At 35.8% G+C, this 18,032-nt stretch overlaps 1 protein-coding gene across 4 annotated transcripts in view; it reads right to left on the bottom strand.

Moving 5' to 3' along the window:
• Positions 1 to 764: 764 nt before the first annotated feature.
• The window catches only part of LOC150104456 (erlin-1-like), a 354,949-nt gene continuing 337,681 nt past the window's right edge, over positions 765 to 18,032 (bottom strand). For all 4 annotated transcript variants that reach the window (XM_090395630.1, XM_090395631.1, XM_090395634.1 and 1 more), the window contains exons 12-13: positions 15,319 to 15,468; positions 765 to 2,267 (exon numbers count right to left, since the gene is read on the bottom strand). In XM_090395630.1, the coding sequence (XP_090251756.1) occupies positions 2,220 to 2,267; positions 15,319 to 15,468 (198 nt within the window). In that variant the 3' untranslated portion in view covers positions 765 to 2,219. The remainder of the gene's footprint in view (positions 2,268 to 15,318; positions 15,469 to 18,032) is intronic.

Here is an 18,032-nt window from a genome sequence, read left to right as displayed (position 1 = left end):
TTCCACCATTTAGAAAAATCTCTACCTTTCTCACTTCTCCTAAGGACAAGCTTCCACATCTTAATCATCCAGGTGTCTACCAGATTCCGTGCTCTTGTGGATTATCTTATTTCGGACAAACGGAAGATCTGCCTCTATTCGGCTAGAAGAACACCAATCTTATATTGAATACTTTAAACCTGAAAAGTCTGGACTTGCAGAACATGCCATCTTCACCAGACACAGAGTTCATTGGAGAAAGACAAAAGTTCTTCACAAAATTCAGTTTCTCATGGAACACCTTTATAAAGAAACATGTGAAACTCTACTTCATTCCCCTAACTTAAACAGATCCGACGGCTTATGTCTATCCCCTTTATGGGAGATAGTACTTTACAAATCAGCTCATCTTTCCTAACTTTTTATTGTATTGATTTTTTTATTTTATTTTATTTTTATTATTTATTATTTATTTTTTAAAATTTTTTTTTTATTTAATTTAATTAATTAATTAATTTATTTATTATTATTTTTTTTTTAAGGAAAGTTATTGACCTTTTTAGTTATCTTACACCAGCTACTTAGGTGGCGCTTTTTGGAATTGTCAGTTATTGTTTAATTTGAGCTTAATGTACTGAAGATGCCTGTGACACACAGGCGAAAATATACTATTAAATAATCATTGTACGTGAGTTTTTTCCATTATTAATTTTGTATCGATTCGCAACAGTTATTTTTATTTTTTTCAAGAAAATGAATAAATGAAGCATATGTTATGAAGCCCATTAACACATAAGGACATCTTTATTATGGAACATTGACACAGTAATAGCTAAGAAAGTGAAGCAAGCAAAATGAAACAATATTAGCTATTACTGGGTATAAGCAAGATATTAGCTTCTTTATCACATGTTTATTCCTAAAAATTAATGCAACCCAAGTTTTCATTGCTACATTAATATAATATTGCATCTCAATGTAATAATAAATGAATGTAAGGATTAAAATGTCACTTCTGTTATTATTTCAAATGGACTGTAACTTTCAGTCTGGTTTGAGATGCTGGATATTAGGTTGAGATATAAGGCACTGCCATTTTCTGTTAATCTGATTTTGGTTTCTTTCTGTGATATTGAACATTGTGATGATAAATATATCAGATTTTGAAAAAGACTGGCTGGTAGAGCAGAGCCCTTCTTTCCTTTCTTCAATCTTCCTGGTTTCTTTTCAAGATATGGTTATTTTACTAATATGAAGAAAGAAGAAGTTACCCTAGGAGATTACTAGTTAGTTACTTTGCAGTCTTGCTTAAAAAAAGCTGCAAAGTTCTGTGATGAAACATCAAAAACAATGTAGAGAATTTTTATATAAAATTTCTGAATTGACATTATAATAAAAGTTAGGCTGAATGTTGTGAAGGTGAGGCAGTATAATTAAGAATATTTCATAAAAGTTTAGAGTAGAGTAGTGATATTTCAAAGCAGAATAGCACATTTCAAAGTTCATCATCCACATATCAAGAAAAGATAATAATCTTTAAGAATGACTTGACAGAGTATTTCTATTTTTCATTTATCAGTTGAACTTGGGTGATAGTGGGGGGGGGGACTACATAAATATACATATTTATTAGATATAAGTTGTGTTGCTATATAGTCACAAAGAATATTTATTACCACTATTTAGAAAGTCATGAAGATATATATATATATATATATATATATAAATCATATGAGAAATAGCAATAAAAATTCAACTAATATTAATAAATTTATATGCAGAAGAAAGAAAAATTAAGAAATATATTCGAAGTTTCACAAAGGAATTAGAAATATAAACTATTATGTGAAAATTGATAAGTATATTCAAGATTGCAAGCTTAGTTTTAAGAGTGATGTTAATAACACAATGGTGTGTACACACACACACACACACACACACAAAGCGTGCGTGCAAGCGACTGGTGATTGGCAGTCAGTTTATCATTTTTTTGTACATAAGAAATCATCAAGTATGAACTAGACATCTATATTTCCAGAGATGTGATACAACTATAATTTTTTTCTGTTTGATTTCTTCTTCTCTCCCTACCTTTCATTTTCTTACAAAATTACAAAATTAGAAACTTGCTGTGCTAAATATTTTCATATACGTGATTATAGTACATTATCAAAAAAATTTCACTGTTGAAAAAATTCAACATCAAACTTTTTTCCATTACTTATGAAAAAATTTAAAGACTAGCTGTTGAAAGGCTTTGTTTCCATGTTTGTGATTTCATTATTATCCTGAAAGAATTAAAAATAAGAATAGTCAATCTCCTGTATTAATTAAAATGTATTACTCATAATCATATGAAAATATGAATAATAAAATGTTCACAAATTAACCAATATGTATATAATGTTAAAAAAAATAAATAAATAAAAAAAATTTACTTCAAACTACCAGAAACAAGCTTACATGATATAAGAAGCCAAAAGGCTATTTTACTGGCGACATAATTTAAGTTTAGGGGGAGATGGTAAATCCCATATTATTCTACAACCGAGTACGAAACTCAGATCGAAATCCATGTAATACTAGAGTTTCATGCCAAAAAACTATCGGCGAGTCCAAGTGTAAGTAATCACTTGCGTAGTACAACATCAGGGCAACTCGGAGCAAAGGTGGAGCCAGCTCTGTCACTGTCCTTAATATTCTCTCATAATGTAAAACGCAGTTCCTAGGAGATGTATTACTGTTTTACATTATGAGAAGAGGTCACTACCCAGACCGGTTTCAACCCTTTTTGAGGTCTCATCAGTGAGTAGGTAGACCTGGAATATCATGGTTTTAAGTGAACTGAACTTACATATACCTCTACTAATGAATTGCTAAACTGGTGTACTTATATATTGTTATTACTACTATAAGAAGCCAAAAGGCTATTTTACTGGCGACATAAATTAAGTTTAAGGGGATGGTTAATTCCATATTATTCTACAGCCGGGTACAAAACTCGGATCGAAATCCATCATAATCCTAGAGTTTCATGCCGAAAAACTATTGGCGAGCCCAAGTGTAAGTAATCACTTGGGTAGTACAACACCAAGCAACTCGGAGCAAAGGTGGAGCAAGATCCGTCACTGTCCTTAATATATATAAGTACACCAGTTTAGCAATTCGTTAGTAGAGGTATATGTAAGTTCGGTTCACTTAAAACCTTGATATTCCAGGCCTACCTACTCACTGATGAGACCTCAAAAAGGGTTGAAACCGGTCTGGGTAGTGACCTCTTCTCATAATGTAAAACAGTAATACATCTCCTAGGAGCTGCGTTTTACATTATGAGAGAATATTAAGGACAGTGAAGGAGCTTGCTCCACCTTTGCTCCGAGTTGCCCTGGTGTTGTACTACCCAAGTGATTACTTACACTTGGGCTCGCCGATAGTTTTTCGGCATGAAACTTTAGGATTACGATGGATTTTGATCCGAGTTTCATACCTGGCTGTAGAATAATATGCGATTTACCATCTCCCTTAAACTTAAGCTTACATGATGTTATTGACCTCCACAAGAGTTATAATAACAAAGTTAACAGTATACAGTTTTCAATGTGTTAAAGCAGAGTTTCTCAAACTATGTTCTGCAGAAGGTGAATAGGTGTTCTGCAAGAAGTTCTGGAATTTGTCATTTTAGTTTTCTAAGCATTTTTCATGAATAAATACTTTATAGTAGAAATATTCTGAAGAGAATAATACTCGTGAATATGCCGGAAAGTTCAGACCCAGAACTCATAATAACATCTGTGTATCATTAATTTTCACACATCGAAACATTTCAACATTTGGGAAAGGGAATAATGCTGTTTATGATGGGTCATAAAAATTGCCTGCAAGCAGATTATAACAATCGTAGCATATCCTCTGTTCTAAAAAATGAAGGAAATGACATCTCTGTAGCAAATGTCAGTGACCAAGCAGCATATTTTTAAACATGGAAATATTCATGAATTATCGTTAATTTACATACATCGAAATCTTTCAACAATCAGGAAAGAGAATGCCACCGTTTATAATTGATAATAAAAAATTGCCTGCAAGCCGATTACAACAATGGGTGGCGTGTTCTCAAAACTAAATGAAATAACATCTGTGTTGCAAATGTCAGTGACTAATCATCAAGGAAGTATAAAGAAACTATTTCCACTGAAATTGAAGATCAACGTTCTCAGATCTGTATTTGGTTCTCAGATCTAGTAATACTGAATACTTTCCTCGCAAGTTCGTATTGCAGTGTGTAAGTGCTTGTTCTGAAACCGGAGTGTAGAGATTTTTTTAAAAGTAATAGGAATACAGATTTAAATTCTAATATGAATAAGAGACAAGTTACTTTGTTTAATTTTGGTATTAAGAAATCTCTTATTGAAGGTGTTTGTGACGGAACAGATAGTGAGTCATCCACCTCAAGTCTACAAAAATCTCCAGGATGTACAAAAGGAGGGGAAAACTACCAGCACACAGTAGAAAAAGTCTGCATTCACTCGTAAGTACTTATAATAATATTATAAATATATTTGGTGATCAGAATAGGATATGTCAATGAAAATCAGCACAAATTAATTTAATGATGGTTTATTGATGCTTTAATTAAGTCAATTAAATTAAACTTTAATTGATGTTTAATTAATTAATAATTAATAAGTAACAATAAAAATTAGCTAAATTACCAATTAATTATTAATTAATACATTACAAAATAAAAAAGGTGTTCCGTGAAAACTTCAGGATTTGTGAAGTGTTCCATCATAGAAAAAGTTTGAGAACCCCTGTGTTAAAGGAAGCGTTTAAAAGAACAAATAAAAATTGTCAGTTTGAATGCATAACAGTATCTGTAGTTCTTCCATACTGGAATGAGTTACAAATAACAACAGTAAAAAAAAAAAACAAATTAATGAAGCCAGAGATATCAGGAATAAGAGAAAGGAGTTTTGGACAATGGTTGGTGTAACCTCATTAAAAGTTACAACCACTAATGAGACTTTACTGACAGCAGATGACGTAGTTACAGAGCTAGAATGTGAGAGGTATCATATTTTCAGGAAGGATAGAGAAATTAGTACAATGGAGGGGTACTGCTGATGATAGCAGATAACCACAGCTGAAAAGAGTAGACCAAGAAAACAGGGGTGTGGATGACAGTTCATTTGAGTCAATCTGGTGTGAGATGGAAGCAAGCAAGACAAAATATATAATTGGTTTGCTACTATAGGCCAAGGGGATAGTGTGCAACAGATGATGTGGAAGACATGCATCGACAAATTAGCGCAACAGATGTAGGTAGAGTAATTATTATGGGGGTGCTTCAACTACTGAGGAAAGATCATGTGGCAGGAAAGAAATGGAATTCAGTCATTTACTAAGAGATAATGTTGAATTAGTTTTATCCATAACCAAAGTAGCTCCATATTGCCTGCGAATGGGAAGAGAGTGAGCATGCAGTTTTGACTTCGGAGGTTAGGTTGCCAAACATGAATTTTCAGTGAAGTATGTATGGAACTACAGAAAAGTTATTATGACAAGTTTAAGAGGCAGCTTGAAGCAGTGCCATAGTATAAGAATCTGCAGAGAAAGGATGTTAGTAGTGAATTGGGAATGGTAAAGGGGTATCTGAAAGAAGCAATATCAGATCACAGGATCAGAAAATGCATAATTTCAGCAGAAGCTGAAAAAATATAAAGGCGAACAGCAAATTCACAAGCAGAACTGGTAACAGCAACAAGAGTGCCGAGCATGGTAAGGAATGTACATCAGATTATGAGATGAAAATTAACCAAGTGGGCCAAAGGAAATCCCAAGAGTTATTTTGTTATGTGGCAAGTAAAATTAGCAGGAGGGTGAAAGAGGTACCGTAATTTTCCATGTACCCAAAATTAAGAAATCAATATTTTAAACATCTCCACTGTCTAATCATACACTCTGTCTCTCTGAATCTTTTAACTTGAATTTTGAAGAATATGATAATCGTTTTTTTATATTTGGATATTTTTATGGGCTAGTGCTCAAAATATTGTTAATGCATTAACTTACCCCGCCAACGAGTTGCAGACGTATGAATACTTTCAGAGTTCTGATTGGTTTATTCAGAATCAGCCATTAATGACATCAATTGAAAGAGTTAATAAAGGCTAGTGATTGGCGGAAACCTGTTCGCGGAGACAAGGTACTGGTAGTTTCACCACAGCAACCGCGAGGTCTCTCAACCGGTTACTCCAAGTGTAATCGGTCGATGGTGTTGGCACATTCTTCCTCGATGAGTCTTTGGACTCCCTGGAGGTGTCACATAATAATAATAATAATAAGATGACCCCCAATTTTAGACCAAATTTTTGGTCTAAAAATTTTAGAAAAAAGCATCGTCTTATACACAGAAAAATATGGTAAGTTACTGAGTGACCAATCTACATGAATCTATCATTCAGGTGAAGAAATTTAGTGACAGCCATGATAAGAACTGATGAGGAAATAGAGGTTAATCAATTGGAACCACTAAGGATATTACAGAATTTTAATGTTGCAAATATGCCATGGGATAGTAAGAGGCAATGCCAAGGGAATTGCTCTAATTAAGCTGCTGTTTAACTTAAGTCTTATCACTGGTAAAGAGCCAATAGAGTGAAATAGCAGCAAAATAGTTCCATTGCAGAGATTATTTGCTACCTCCAATAAAGAAGTAGCAAATAATAGAACTGTCAATATATTGGGAGAGTGGATAAAAAGATATAGGAGAAGTAGATAAAGGCAAAAATCAAGAATGGGTGGATAAGAATATAATACTCTATGGGGGGGGGGGAGCAACATGGCCTTGTGAAGGGTAGGTTATACCTTTGTAATTTACTCACTTTTAATAAGAGTGACAGTTGAGTTGGATAAAATGAATAGAAATGACTACACAGTTCCTTGATTTCACAAAGGCACATGACAAATCACATGGAACCCTGTTATATGAATTGGTACAAATAAGGATGGATATGAATATGAGGATGACAGATGAACATATACCAAAGAGCAGTATATGCAGGAACAGAATCCAGAAAGAAAGTAAGTAGGTGACTAACAGTATGCTGCAAGGCACTGTGCTTGGACTATTGCTGTTTAATTCATGCATAACATAAAGGAAATGATTTGAAATGAAACATTCAGTTGTTTGGCTGATAATGGAAATTTCAGTAGCATAATAGTTAACAAAGACATTGAGAGCTTGCAAGTGATTTATATAGGTTGACAGTGTGGGCAAAAGATAACAAGTTCCATTTTTTTTTTTTATTTTGGTGGAAAAGTGTAAAGTCATACATTTTGGGAAGGCAAGCTTTGCACAACAATGATGGAAATATACTCCACAAAATTGGTGAAGATAAAGATGATGGTGGACAGAAATGTGAAGTTCAGAGGACATACTGCAAAAGTTGCCAAGGTATCTAACAGGATTACTTAGTTAATGAAAAACACTAATAAGCAGATAAGGAAGTTATCATTCCTCTTTATAAGATCTTCATATGATCACATCTGGATTATTGTACTCAGATCTATTCACCTTTGTTTCATGAAGGGGGTGGGAATGAGGAAGTTGTAGAGAGGATTCAGAAGTGAGTGACCAAGATGGCGAGTAGTCTATGGAATGCTCCCTACACTGACAGACTGAATGTTTGTGGGTTGCAGAAGTTTGTTGAAAAGAGGGGATATGACATAAGCATTTAATCAGGATTGATGTAGAGGAAAATTTTCAGCACTTAGCTAAAGAAGGCATCATCACTTGAAACTGAAGTTTTACTATAAAATGATATCCCCATAATTTTTAAAAATGAAATAACTTTAACTGTCAGACTTTAGGGAAAGAACAACATATACTAGAATATTAATCAAAAACTTTAATTAATACTTCCTATATTTTGGTAATGTTACATTCTAATCAGTAAATTGCAGCATATGGGAATGGACATAGAGTTGGTGAGATGGATAGGAGGGTGGTTGACGGAGAGATATCAGAGAGTGGTTTACTCGGGAGTAGAGTCCACAAGACGGCCTGTGACTAGTGGTGTGCCACAAGGATCTGTTCTTGGACCACTGCTGTTTAATTTGTTCATAAATGATATAGGAAATGATCTGAGAGGAACAGTTCATTTGTTTGCGGATGATGCGAAGTTGGGTAGGGCAATAGTGAATGCAGATGACGTCAAAATTTTGCAGGATGATTTGGATAGATTGGAGGTCTGGGCTAAGGAGAATGGATGTCAGTTTAATGTGGCAAAATGTAAGGTTATGCATTTTGGGGTGAAAAGATTGGCGGCAGTTTACTGCATTGGTGGAACCGTGCTCCAGGAAATTGATGAGACACGAGATTTAGGAGTGTTGGTAGATAAGGAATTGAAATTTAGGGGACACATTGCAAAAGTGACCAAAACAGCTCATCAAATCACTTGGTTGCTGAAGAATACGATGACAAGCAGAGACAAGCAGGTTATTGTTCCTCTGTATCGAGCCTTGATAAGACCCCATCTAGACTACTGTGCTCAGATTTGGTCACCTAGGTTTCTTCTTGATGGGGAGGAGGTGGAGAGGAACCAGAGGCGAGTGACCAAGATGATAGCAGGTCTGTGGAATGAACCGTATGAGAACAGGTTGAGGATTTGTGGGTTGCAAAAATTGGTTGATAGGCGGAGGAGGGGAGATATGATTGAGACATTCAAATTACTGAAGGGTTTCTATAAAATTAATTCAGAAGATATTTTTGAGAACAGGGCTGGTTGTGGGAGGACTAGGGGACATCCATGGAAACTGGGCAAAAGTGTGGTTAGTAAAGGTGTTAGAGCTGGGTTCTTTACTTTTAGAGTAGTGAAAGAGTGGAATGCACTCCCTGAGTCTGTGGTGGATGCTGTGACAGTGAATGAGTTTAAGGCGAGGTATGATAGATACTGTATGAATGTCAAATAGTTGTGATGAATATGATTTGGGGCCTCCCTCGATGAGTCCAATGACTCCCTGGAGTTGCCCGTAATAATAGTAATAATAGTAATACCATCTTCAGGAATCACAAAATAATGATAACTGCACACAAGCACTAACACTAAGTAAATATGGCTGAAGAAAACGATTAAAGTCAGTCCTAGAGTCCTAAAGGTGCCTGTTAGTGGGCTAAATTGGGTCGTATTGGCTGTTCTGCTGATGTTCTTAGAATGCAAGCTTTTCCATATTTGGGACAGTCTCATGCTTCCAAATTTGTTGAGGTTTGGGGAGTGTTTTAGAACTGAAGCTGATTCCAGAAATAATCTCTCATATTTTAATTATGGCAATATAGACTGGAATGAAGAGATAGCAACTGGAAGTAAAGAAAATGAGTTTCTTGAGTTTTTGAGGGATAACTACCTCAGACATTATGTAACAGAGGGCACACGAGGATTAAGGGTCTTGGATTTGGTCATCTCATCGGAGGATGTAATTATCAATGAGGTGCCAAATCATCCACCAATTGGTGAAAGTGACCATGAGGTGATTACCTGGGTGGTTGCCAGCAGTGCAAGGACCCCTGTGAAAAAAGGGTATATGCGGAACTACAAGGGGGGAGGTGATTATGAAGAGCTCAGGAGACAGCTTGCAGGTGTAGCATGGAATGAGGAGTTAGCTGGAAAAGAGATCAAAGCAGCTTGGGAGATTTTCAACTATTTAGTAGATGCAATGTCTAAATGTATACCATGGGTGAGAAGGTTAAATAAGGTAGATATGAGATGGATGAATAAAGAGATTAAGCATGCAATACAGAGAAAAAGGGCATTGTGGAGGCAGCATAAGAGAAGTGGAAGTAACCAATTTCACAAGGTCTACAAAGACTAGGCAAGGAGGGTGACTTGGTTGGTGAGAGTAGCTAAAGAGAGGCATGAACAGCAGTTAGCTAATGAAGCCAAAAAGAATCCTAGGGAGTTCTTTCGATATGTAGCCAGCAAAAGAAAGAATGATTATGGAAGGATGACATTGATTGGAGGAAATGGTATAAAGACAGCTGTTGCAGAATGTGTGGTGGAGATACTTAATGAGCAGTTCATAAAGATCTTTCAATCTTGTGAATGTGACTTCATGGAGAGATTGTGAGTGGTTGATGATGGGGAGGAGAGACTGATTGTAAGTGAGCAAGAGGTGTTTGGGGAGTTGAGTAAACTAGATGTAAATAAGGCTGTGGGAGTTGATAATATATCACCGCGTATTCTGAAGGAATGTGCCAGAGAGTTGACACCTGCCTTAACATATTTTTTTAATAAGAGTCTTGCACTTGGTCAAGTTCCTAAAGAGTGGAAGGAGGGCAAGATTGTTCCACTTCATAAAGGAGGTGATCGAACTCAAGCATCAAACTATAGGCCTATCTGTGTGTCAGGTGTTGTGGTTAAGTTGTTGGAGAAGCTTGTGAGAAGATCCAGAGTTGGGTCCAGAGTTGGGTTGACAACAATGGTATAATCTTTGATGGACAGCATGGATTTGCTAAAGGGAGGTCATGTTTTAGTAATCTACTTACTTATTACAATAAAGTGACTGCTTCCTTGGACAGAGGAGAAGGATACACAGTAATATACTTGGATTTCGCAAAAGCTTTTGATAGAGTACCTCATGATAAGTTGACAGTCAAACTAGAGCAGATGGGGTTGGATATTAGATTAGTGCATTGGATTTGAGACTGGCTATCTGATAGGTATCAACAAGTTGTGTATGGGGGTGCAATATCCAGGAATAGGAAAGTCACTAATGGAGTGCCTCAGGGGTCTGTTTTAGGGCCATTACTATTTCACTTGTATATTAATTATATTAATGAAGAGAGATATGAAAAAAATTAATGCATTGGAAATGTGGTGTTATAGAAAGATGGAAAAGATTAGCTATACAGAAAGAATATCAAATCAAGAAGTTTTAAGACGAGTTGGGATGGAAAGAACACTGTTAAAGAATATTATGCAAAGAAAGACTGGATTTGCAGGGCATCTTCTGAGAGGTTCTTCGGGACACCTGACAAGAACTATATTACAAGGGAAAGTTGAGGGGAAGAGAAGACGTGGAAGACCAACTAGAGAGTGGTTTAATGACATCGTGGAATGGACTGGTTTAAGAATGATGGAAGCGACAGACAGAGAGAAATGAAGAAGAGCTGCTCATCTGCTGCAACCCTCTTGCTAGAGGATGCTACCGGACGATGACGATATTAATGATATTGCGAAGATTTGGATGGAGATATTCAGTTGTTTGCAGATGATGCAAAGTTGGGATGAACCATAAAGAGTAGTGAAGATATTGTGGCCTTGCAAGAAGACTTGAATAAATTGAGTGATTGGGCAAGCAAATGGGGATATGAGTTCAATGTTGCAAAATGTAAGGTTTTAAAATTTGGAAAACAAAGATGGGATACAGAATTTATGCTTGGTGAGAATATATTGTTGGAAGTAGAGGAAATAAGAGATCTGGGGGTGATAGTGGATAAGGATCTAAAATTTAGGGGACACATCGCCAATATTGTGAAGACAACACAAAGACTTCTGGGAATGATGCGGAGGACACTGACGTGTAGAAGTAGGGAGATTCTTGTTCCATTGTATAAGGCTTTGATTAGGCCACACATGGACTATTGTGCCCAGATTTGGTCACCTGGTTTTCAGAAGGATGAAGAGATGTTGGAAAGGGTCCAAAGGCGACTGACTAAGGTAGTTTCTGACCTCTGGAATGTCGAGTATGAGGAAAGATTGAAAAGATGTAATTTGCAGAGTCTGGTGTGACAGGAGGAAGGGGGGGGAGATATGATAGAGACCTACAAGTTGGTAAGAGGTTGTTATAGGATCAATGGTGGAGAAGTTCTACAGAGAATAGTGGGAGATCAGGGGAGAACCAGAGTTCATCCCTGGAAACTGTATAAAGAGGGTGTGAGAAGGGGAGTGAGAGGCAGGTTTTTTTCGTGCAGCGTTGTGAGTGATTGGAATGCCTTGCCTGAGAGTGTGGTGTCTGCAAGGAGTTTGAATGTGTTTAAGATACGGTATGATGAGATGTGTGTGAGATAAAAGGACCTCCTAGTGAGTCTTTGACTCCATGAGGTCTTGTTTAATAATAACAATAATAATAATTATACTTGCTGCTGCGTAGTAAAGTGGCTTTGTTCCAGCGTATTTTTCGGCGGATGCCCAAAGCATGGTCAGCAAGTCCTGAGGGGCTGTTTTGATTGAACCAGATATAGTCCTTATGTTCAGATATACTGATATTAGCTGTCCGGCATGTTTAGTAGGACAGTTTGTAACTACAAGGGAGCTGGTATACTCCAGGTAGGTGTATGGGAAGTGGCTAGTCTTTGGCGGAGCAGATAAGAGATGCCAATTTTTTTATGTGGTTTGTAACAAGTTGTCAGGTCATATTTTTGTTAGGATTTTTGTAAGCTTTTTTCAGAAGTATCTTGGATATAAGGAATGGTGATAGATTTAGAGTAATCTCTGTTATGAAAGGGGGGGAGGATAAATGGTTTATCTATTTTTTGGGGGTTGTAGCCATTAGCTATGAAGATGTTAAGAATATGGTTAAGATCAGTAGTTAGGGCATTGTTATCTGAACTGATTAATTCTGTCCTGTTATATAGGGTTTTTATAATCTCATATTGTTGGGGGGGGGTGATTGCTAGTGAATGTATCTGCCTGTATATATAGGTTTTCTGTAAACAGAGAAAGCCAGGGATCCATCAGGCTGGTGTATAATCAGAGTGTCTAGGAAAGGGAGATTGTTATTGTTTTCCTTTTCCAAGGTAAACTGGATCATAGGGTGTTGATTGTTTAAGTGTGTTAAGAAGTTGTGGAGTGTATCCAAGCCATGCAGCCAAATAGCGAACATATCATCTATGTAGTGTAGCCAAACAGTAGGTTTATTTGGAGCACAGTTTAAGGCTTCAAAGGTCTCCATAAAGAAGTTGGCCAAGGGTGGAGAGAGTGGGAGCTGGTGGGATCATATTCTATAAGGAGGTAAGTAGGTAGACCGATCTAACAGTAAAGACGTAAGCTTACCTGTGTAGTCAGTTTTGTTTAGAACTACAGTGGCATTTCCCTTATCTGCTTTATTAATTATTATTTTACTGTTGTTTTTTATTTCCTGCAGAGTTTTAAATTCTTCTTTAGATATGTTGCAGATATGTTACTTTTTGGTGGTTTAGCTTGGGTAAGAACACCGGCTACATCCAGTCTGATATTGTTGGTAATATGGTTGGGAAGGTTGCATATACCATGTTCTACCTGTATCGTTATTTCTTCAGAAGTGATTTTTTTCAGTGCTACAGCGAAGTTGTGGCTTAGCGAAAGTGTGCTAATGTGGTAAGCTTATGTGTTTACTGTTAGATTGGTCTACCTACCTCCCTATAGAATATGATTCCACCAGCTCCCAAATCAAAACACTCCATGGGCTCCTCAAGAGGTAACTTCTTGGCCTGTGGAAGTGACTAACAAACTAAAAGCTTTTAACTTTAGAATATATGGACTACCAAGAAATCTATAAGCAGAATGTGCCATTATGTCCCATTGTGGATGGCATTGATTCCCCCACATACAAATTAACCAAACCTTCAGTCAAAATGCTCACACAATATACTGGCAATACACCTTCACACACACAAAAAAATTCAGCCCACTTTAAAGCCAGTATAGAAAACCTCTCACTCCAACACACTGACATAATGGTCAGTTTTGACATCTCTTCCTTATTCACTAATGTCCCTCTCAAAGATACCTTACACTTCATCCAAGCCAAATTTTTTCCCGATATCTCAGCCCTATTTCAGTTCACCATGAACTCAGGCTATTTTGTTTGGCAAAGAAAATTCTACAAACAGATAAGAGGAGACAGCCATGGGTTCTCCACTCCTGGCCAACTTCTTTATGGAAACCTTTGAAGAAAAAAGCCTTACACTCTGCTCCAAATAAACCTACTGTTTGGCTATGCTACATAGATGATGTGTTCGCTATTTGGCCGCATGTCTTGGATACGCTCCACAATTTCATAGCACACTTAAACAATCAACACCCTACGATCCAGTTTACGTTGAAAAAGGAAAACAATAACAATCTCCCTTTCCAAGACACTCTGATTACACACCAGCCTCTTGGATCCCTGGCTTTCTCTGTTTAATAAAACCTTGAAGGTTTTCTGTAAACAGAGATATACATTCATTAGCAATACAGGCAGATACAATCACACCCCCATTCCAACAATATGGGATTATAGAAACCCTACATACAGGACAAAATTAATCATTTCGGATAACAATGTCCTAACTACTGAATTTAACCATATTCTTAACACCTTCGTAGCCAATGTCTACAACCACCAAAAAATCCAAAAAAAAAATAGATAAACCAATTAACCACAACCTCCCTCCCCTTCATAACTGAGATTACTCTAAATCTATCATCATTCCTTATATCCAGGGTACTTCTGAAAAGCTAACAAAAATTCTAAAAAAATATGACTTGACAATTTGTTCAAACCATATAAAAAATTGGCATCTCTTATCTGCTCCATCAAAGACCAGCCACTTCCCCCAGACCTACCTGGAGTATACCAGTTTCCTTGTAGTTGCAAACTCCTACAACAGCCAAACAGGCAGGACAGCGAATATCAGGATATCTGAACATAAGGACTATATCTGGTTACACCAATACAACCACTCAGTACTTGGTGACCATGCTTTGGACACCTGCCACAAAATACGCTGGAAGAAAGCCACTTTACTACACAGCAGCAAGTATAAATATGAGAGATTATTCCTGGAATCAGCCTCAGTTCTAAAAAACTCCCCAAACCTCAACAAATTTGGATGCATGAGACTGTCCCAAGTATGGGAAAGCTTGCATTCTAAGAACATCAGCCCAACAGCCAATACAACCCAATTTAGCCCACTAGCAGGCACCTTTAGGACTGACTTCAGTTGTTTTCTTCAGCCATATTTACTTAATGTCAGTGCTTGCATACACATATCATTATTTTGTGAACCCTGAAGACGGTAATGTAACATTACTGAAATATAGGAAGTATTAATTAGTTTTTAATTAATATTCTAGTATATGTTGTTCTTTCCCTAAATTTGACAGTTATGTATTTCCAAAGTATAAGTTTATCTACAAGAAATAACTTTAAAGTTTAAAATTAGAATTTACTGTTACGAGATTTCAAGGAGACATAAATACAAAATCTGTTTGTATCTTTGTCAATTAGAATCACATTATTAAATAAATTTTAAATCACAAATCCTTTGTGAACTAAAAAAATTATGACTGTTTAATTTTTTTTTTATGCTCATACCTGAGTTTTTTGTAGTGGCTTAAGCATATTTGAATCACGAGAGCATTCCTCCATAAACATATCTGGAATGTTTTGACCAAAATATACCTTGCTGTTCTGAGAGATAGCTTCATACTTTTTCAAGTTCAAGAATTCAGGAGTTAACAATAGCTGCAAATTCAAATATTAAAGTTAAATGCATTTTTCAACTAGCTGAAATGCTAAAACTTAATTATTGTGTAAAAGGATACAAAGTTACATTCTGTTCTTATATGAATTTTGATGACCATTTGAAATATTCTGAATTCAAGAGATTAAATATTCATGCCAGTTTTCTAAGCATTTGTTTTGTAATAGACATTGAAGTAAATATCTGCATTCAACATATAAATGCATTTTATGATACTGATTTTGAAGTTCTCTGTAAATTTTTCAAGTTTCACTGTTTGAAACTTTGAAAGAGTTAATGCAAGTACAAATTTTAGAAGAGCATCAACACACTAGGAGAGCATGAATAAATTATGAGGCTTCGGCCAGGACATTTTAGTAGTCATAACAGTGAACTAATTTACAAAAACAGCACTGCTGTAGTAAAAGTTGAAAGTATATGTATTTTATAAAGATTATTCCATTAATCAAACTCATTGCCATGTATAAACATAATGAGAATAATTATGCTTCAGAGTTTAATATATTTTGATACTGAAATTTCTTGTAAATTTTGTAGTGAAATTTTATAGAACTAAATTTTGTTCTGATTTATTTATTTATTTATCTGTTTAATTTACCAGCTGTATTTTTATTGAATATTTAAATGATTTATTATCACATTAATTATTGTGTAATTAATGTGAGTATTGTGTAATTCTGTAATTAAAAAAGGTATCGTGTTCTCAGCCTGTCATATATACTAGCAATCTTCTGTTGTCCATAAATTGCTTGATCCATGTGAAGTATTTTCGTCTAAGTTTAAGGATGAGCACAGTTAATTTTCACTGCAGTGAACTAATCGGAATCAAAAGAATAGTATGTTATAGCTCTGATCACTTAGAGCAGCACTGATGCAATAGCGATTTGAATGGTATATTTCAGTAGTTTGTTAGGTGTATGAGTTCACTATAATAATTATGTCCAGTAAGCAAGAGCTGTAATGATAGAATGGGAACCAATTACAGAAAGATGCATAAGAAGAAGATTTAACTCAAGGTTCTATAAAGTGACAATTATAAATGTATATGCACCAACTAATAAGATGAAAAAGGAAAAATATGAATTTTACGATACATTACAAAAAACAATAGAAGGCACAAATCCTAAAGATATATGAGGGTTGTTTGAAAAGTCGTAAAAAAATAAGTCACTTTTTTTTTGGAAAAAAACACCTTTATTTCTTAACATAGACTCCATCGAGGTTTAGACATTTGGTCCGGTGAGTTTCCAATTTTTTTCTCCCATCTAAAAAGTACGATTTGTCAAATTGTGCAAAATAGTCATTGACAGCCTTGATGATATCCTTGTTTGAAGAAAATTTTTTTCCCACCAAGCCAAATTTTTAAGTTTAGAAACAAGAAGTCACATGCGGCCAAGTCCGGAGAATGCGGTGGATGTGGTACCAATTCGAACCTCAATTTGTGGGATGGTGCATTGTTTTGATGAAAGAGCACTTTTTTGTGCACCAATCTTGGCTGTTTTTTTCCTTCAGTTCTTCTAAACGGTCCAAGAATGATGCATAATAGACTCCTGTTATTATCTTGCAGTATTTTCTAAATAGTCTATCATGATAATTCCTTGGGAATCCCAAAAAACAGTGGCCACCACCTCATGACAAAATGGTCTTCTTTTTTCAGCGTTCTTTCACTGAGCAGTCCACTGTTTTGACTACTGCTTAGACGCCAGTGTGTAGTGGTGGATCCAAGTTTTGTCTACAGTCAAGAAGTGGCACAAAACTCATGCAAATTGAGATTAAACATAGCCAAACACTGAGGTGAAATGTCTTTTCGTATGCGTTTTTGATTGACAGTAAACAATCAAATAAGGCTTTGACTCCGTGAGGTCTTGGAATAATAATAATAATAATAATAATAATAATAACATAATGCATTAGGGGAAATACTAAGGAAAGTGATCAGAGCTTACTTCACCTTTACCATGAGATGCCTCAGACCTGAACTAAGTTCAGGTGCAAACTTGACATACTTGTATGTTTGCTTACTTGGGAAGAAGGATTAAAACCGAGTTTATAAAACTGCTTGGTATCATTAACATATAGTATACTTAAGGTAAAAAACTTTCTACAAGGTAGAAAGTTTTTTACCTACAGAGAAAAACCTGAAAAAGAAATTCAAATACCAGAAAGAAAGAAAAAGATTCCTGACATTTATTGTCAAGGGGTGTACAGGATATGATAGTACTACATGAAAAATTTACATCATCACTAACTTCCTATCTACAATTTTCCTCCAAATCAGTCTGTTACTTGTCAAGACTCCAACATTATCAGATCTTATATTTCAATTGTCTAAGGCACTTTGTACTGTAACAATCCACCCATATCTTGGTCTTCCTCTGGGTCTTTTTCCTACCAACCTGGCAGAGAATACTTGTTTTGCTAATCTTTCCTCGCCCATTCTGTTTAAGTGACCATACCACCTGAAATTAGCTCTGCTAACACATTCCTGGATGCTGACAATGTCAAGTTCATTCGTAATATCTTCATTTTTAATATGATTTGCTAT

Source organism: Typopeltis vanoorti, chromosome 7, assembly GCF_054136105.1.
Source record: "Typopeltis vanoorti isolate ZY-2024b chromosome 7, IOZ_Tvanoo_1.0, whole genome shotgun sequence".
In the NCBI taxonomy this organism is placed as follows: Eukaryota; Metazoa; Arthropoda; class Arachnida; order Uropygi; family Thelyphonidae; genus Typopeltis; species Typopeltis vanoorti.
This window is presented reverse-complemented; position numbering and strand designations above follow the sequence as displayed.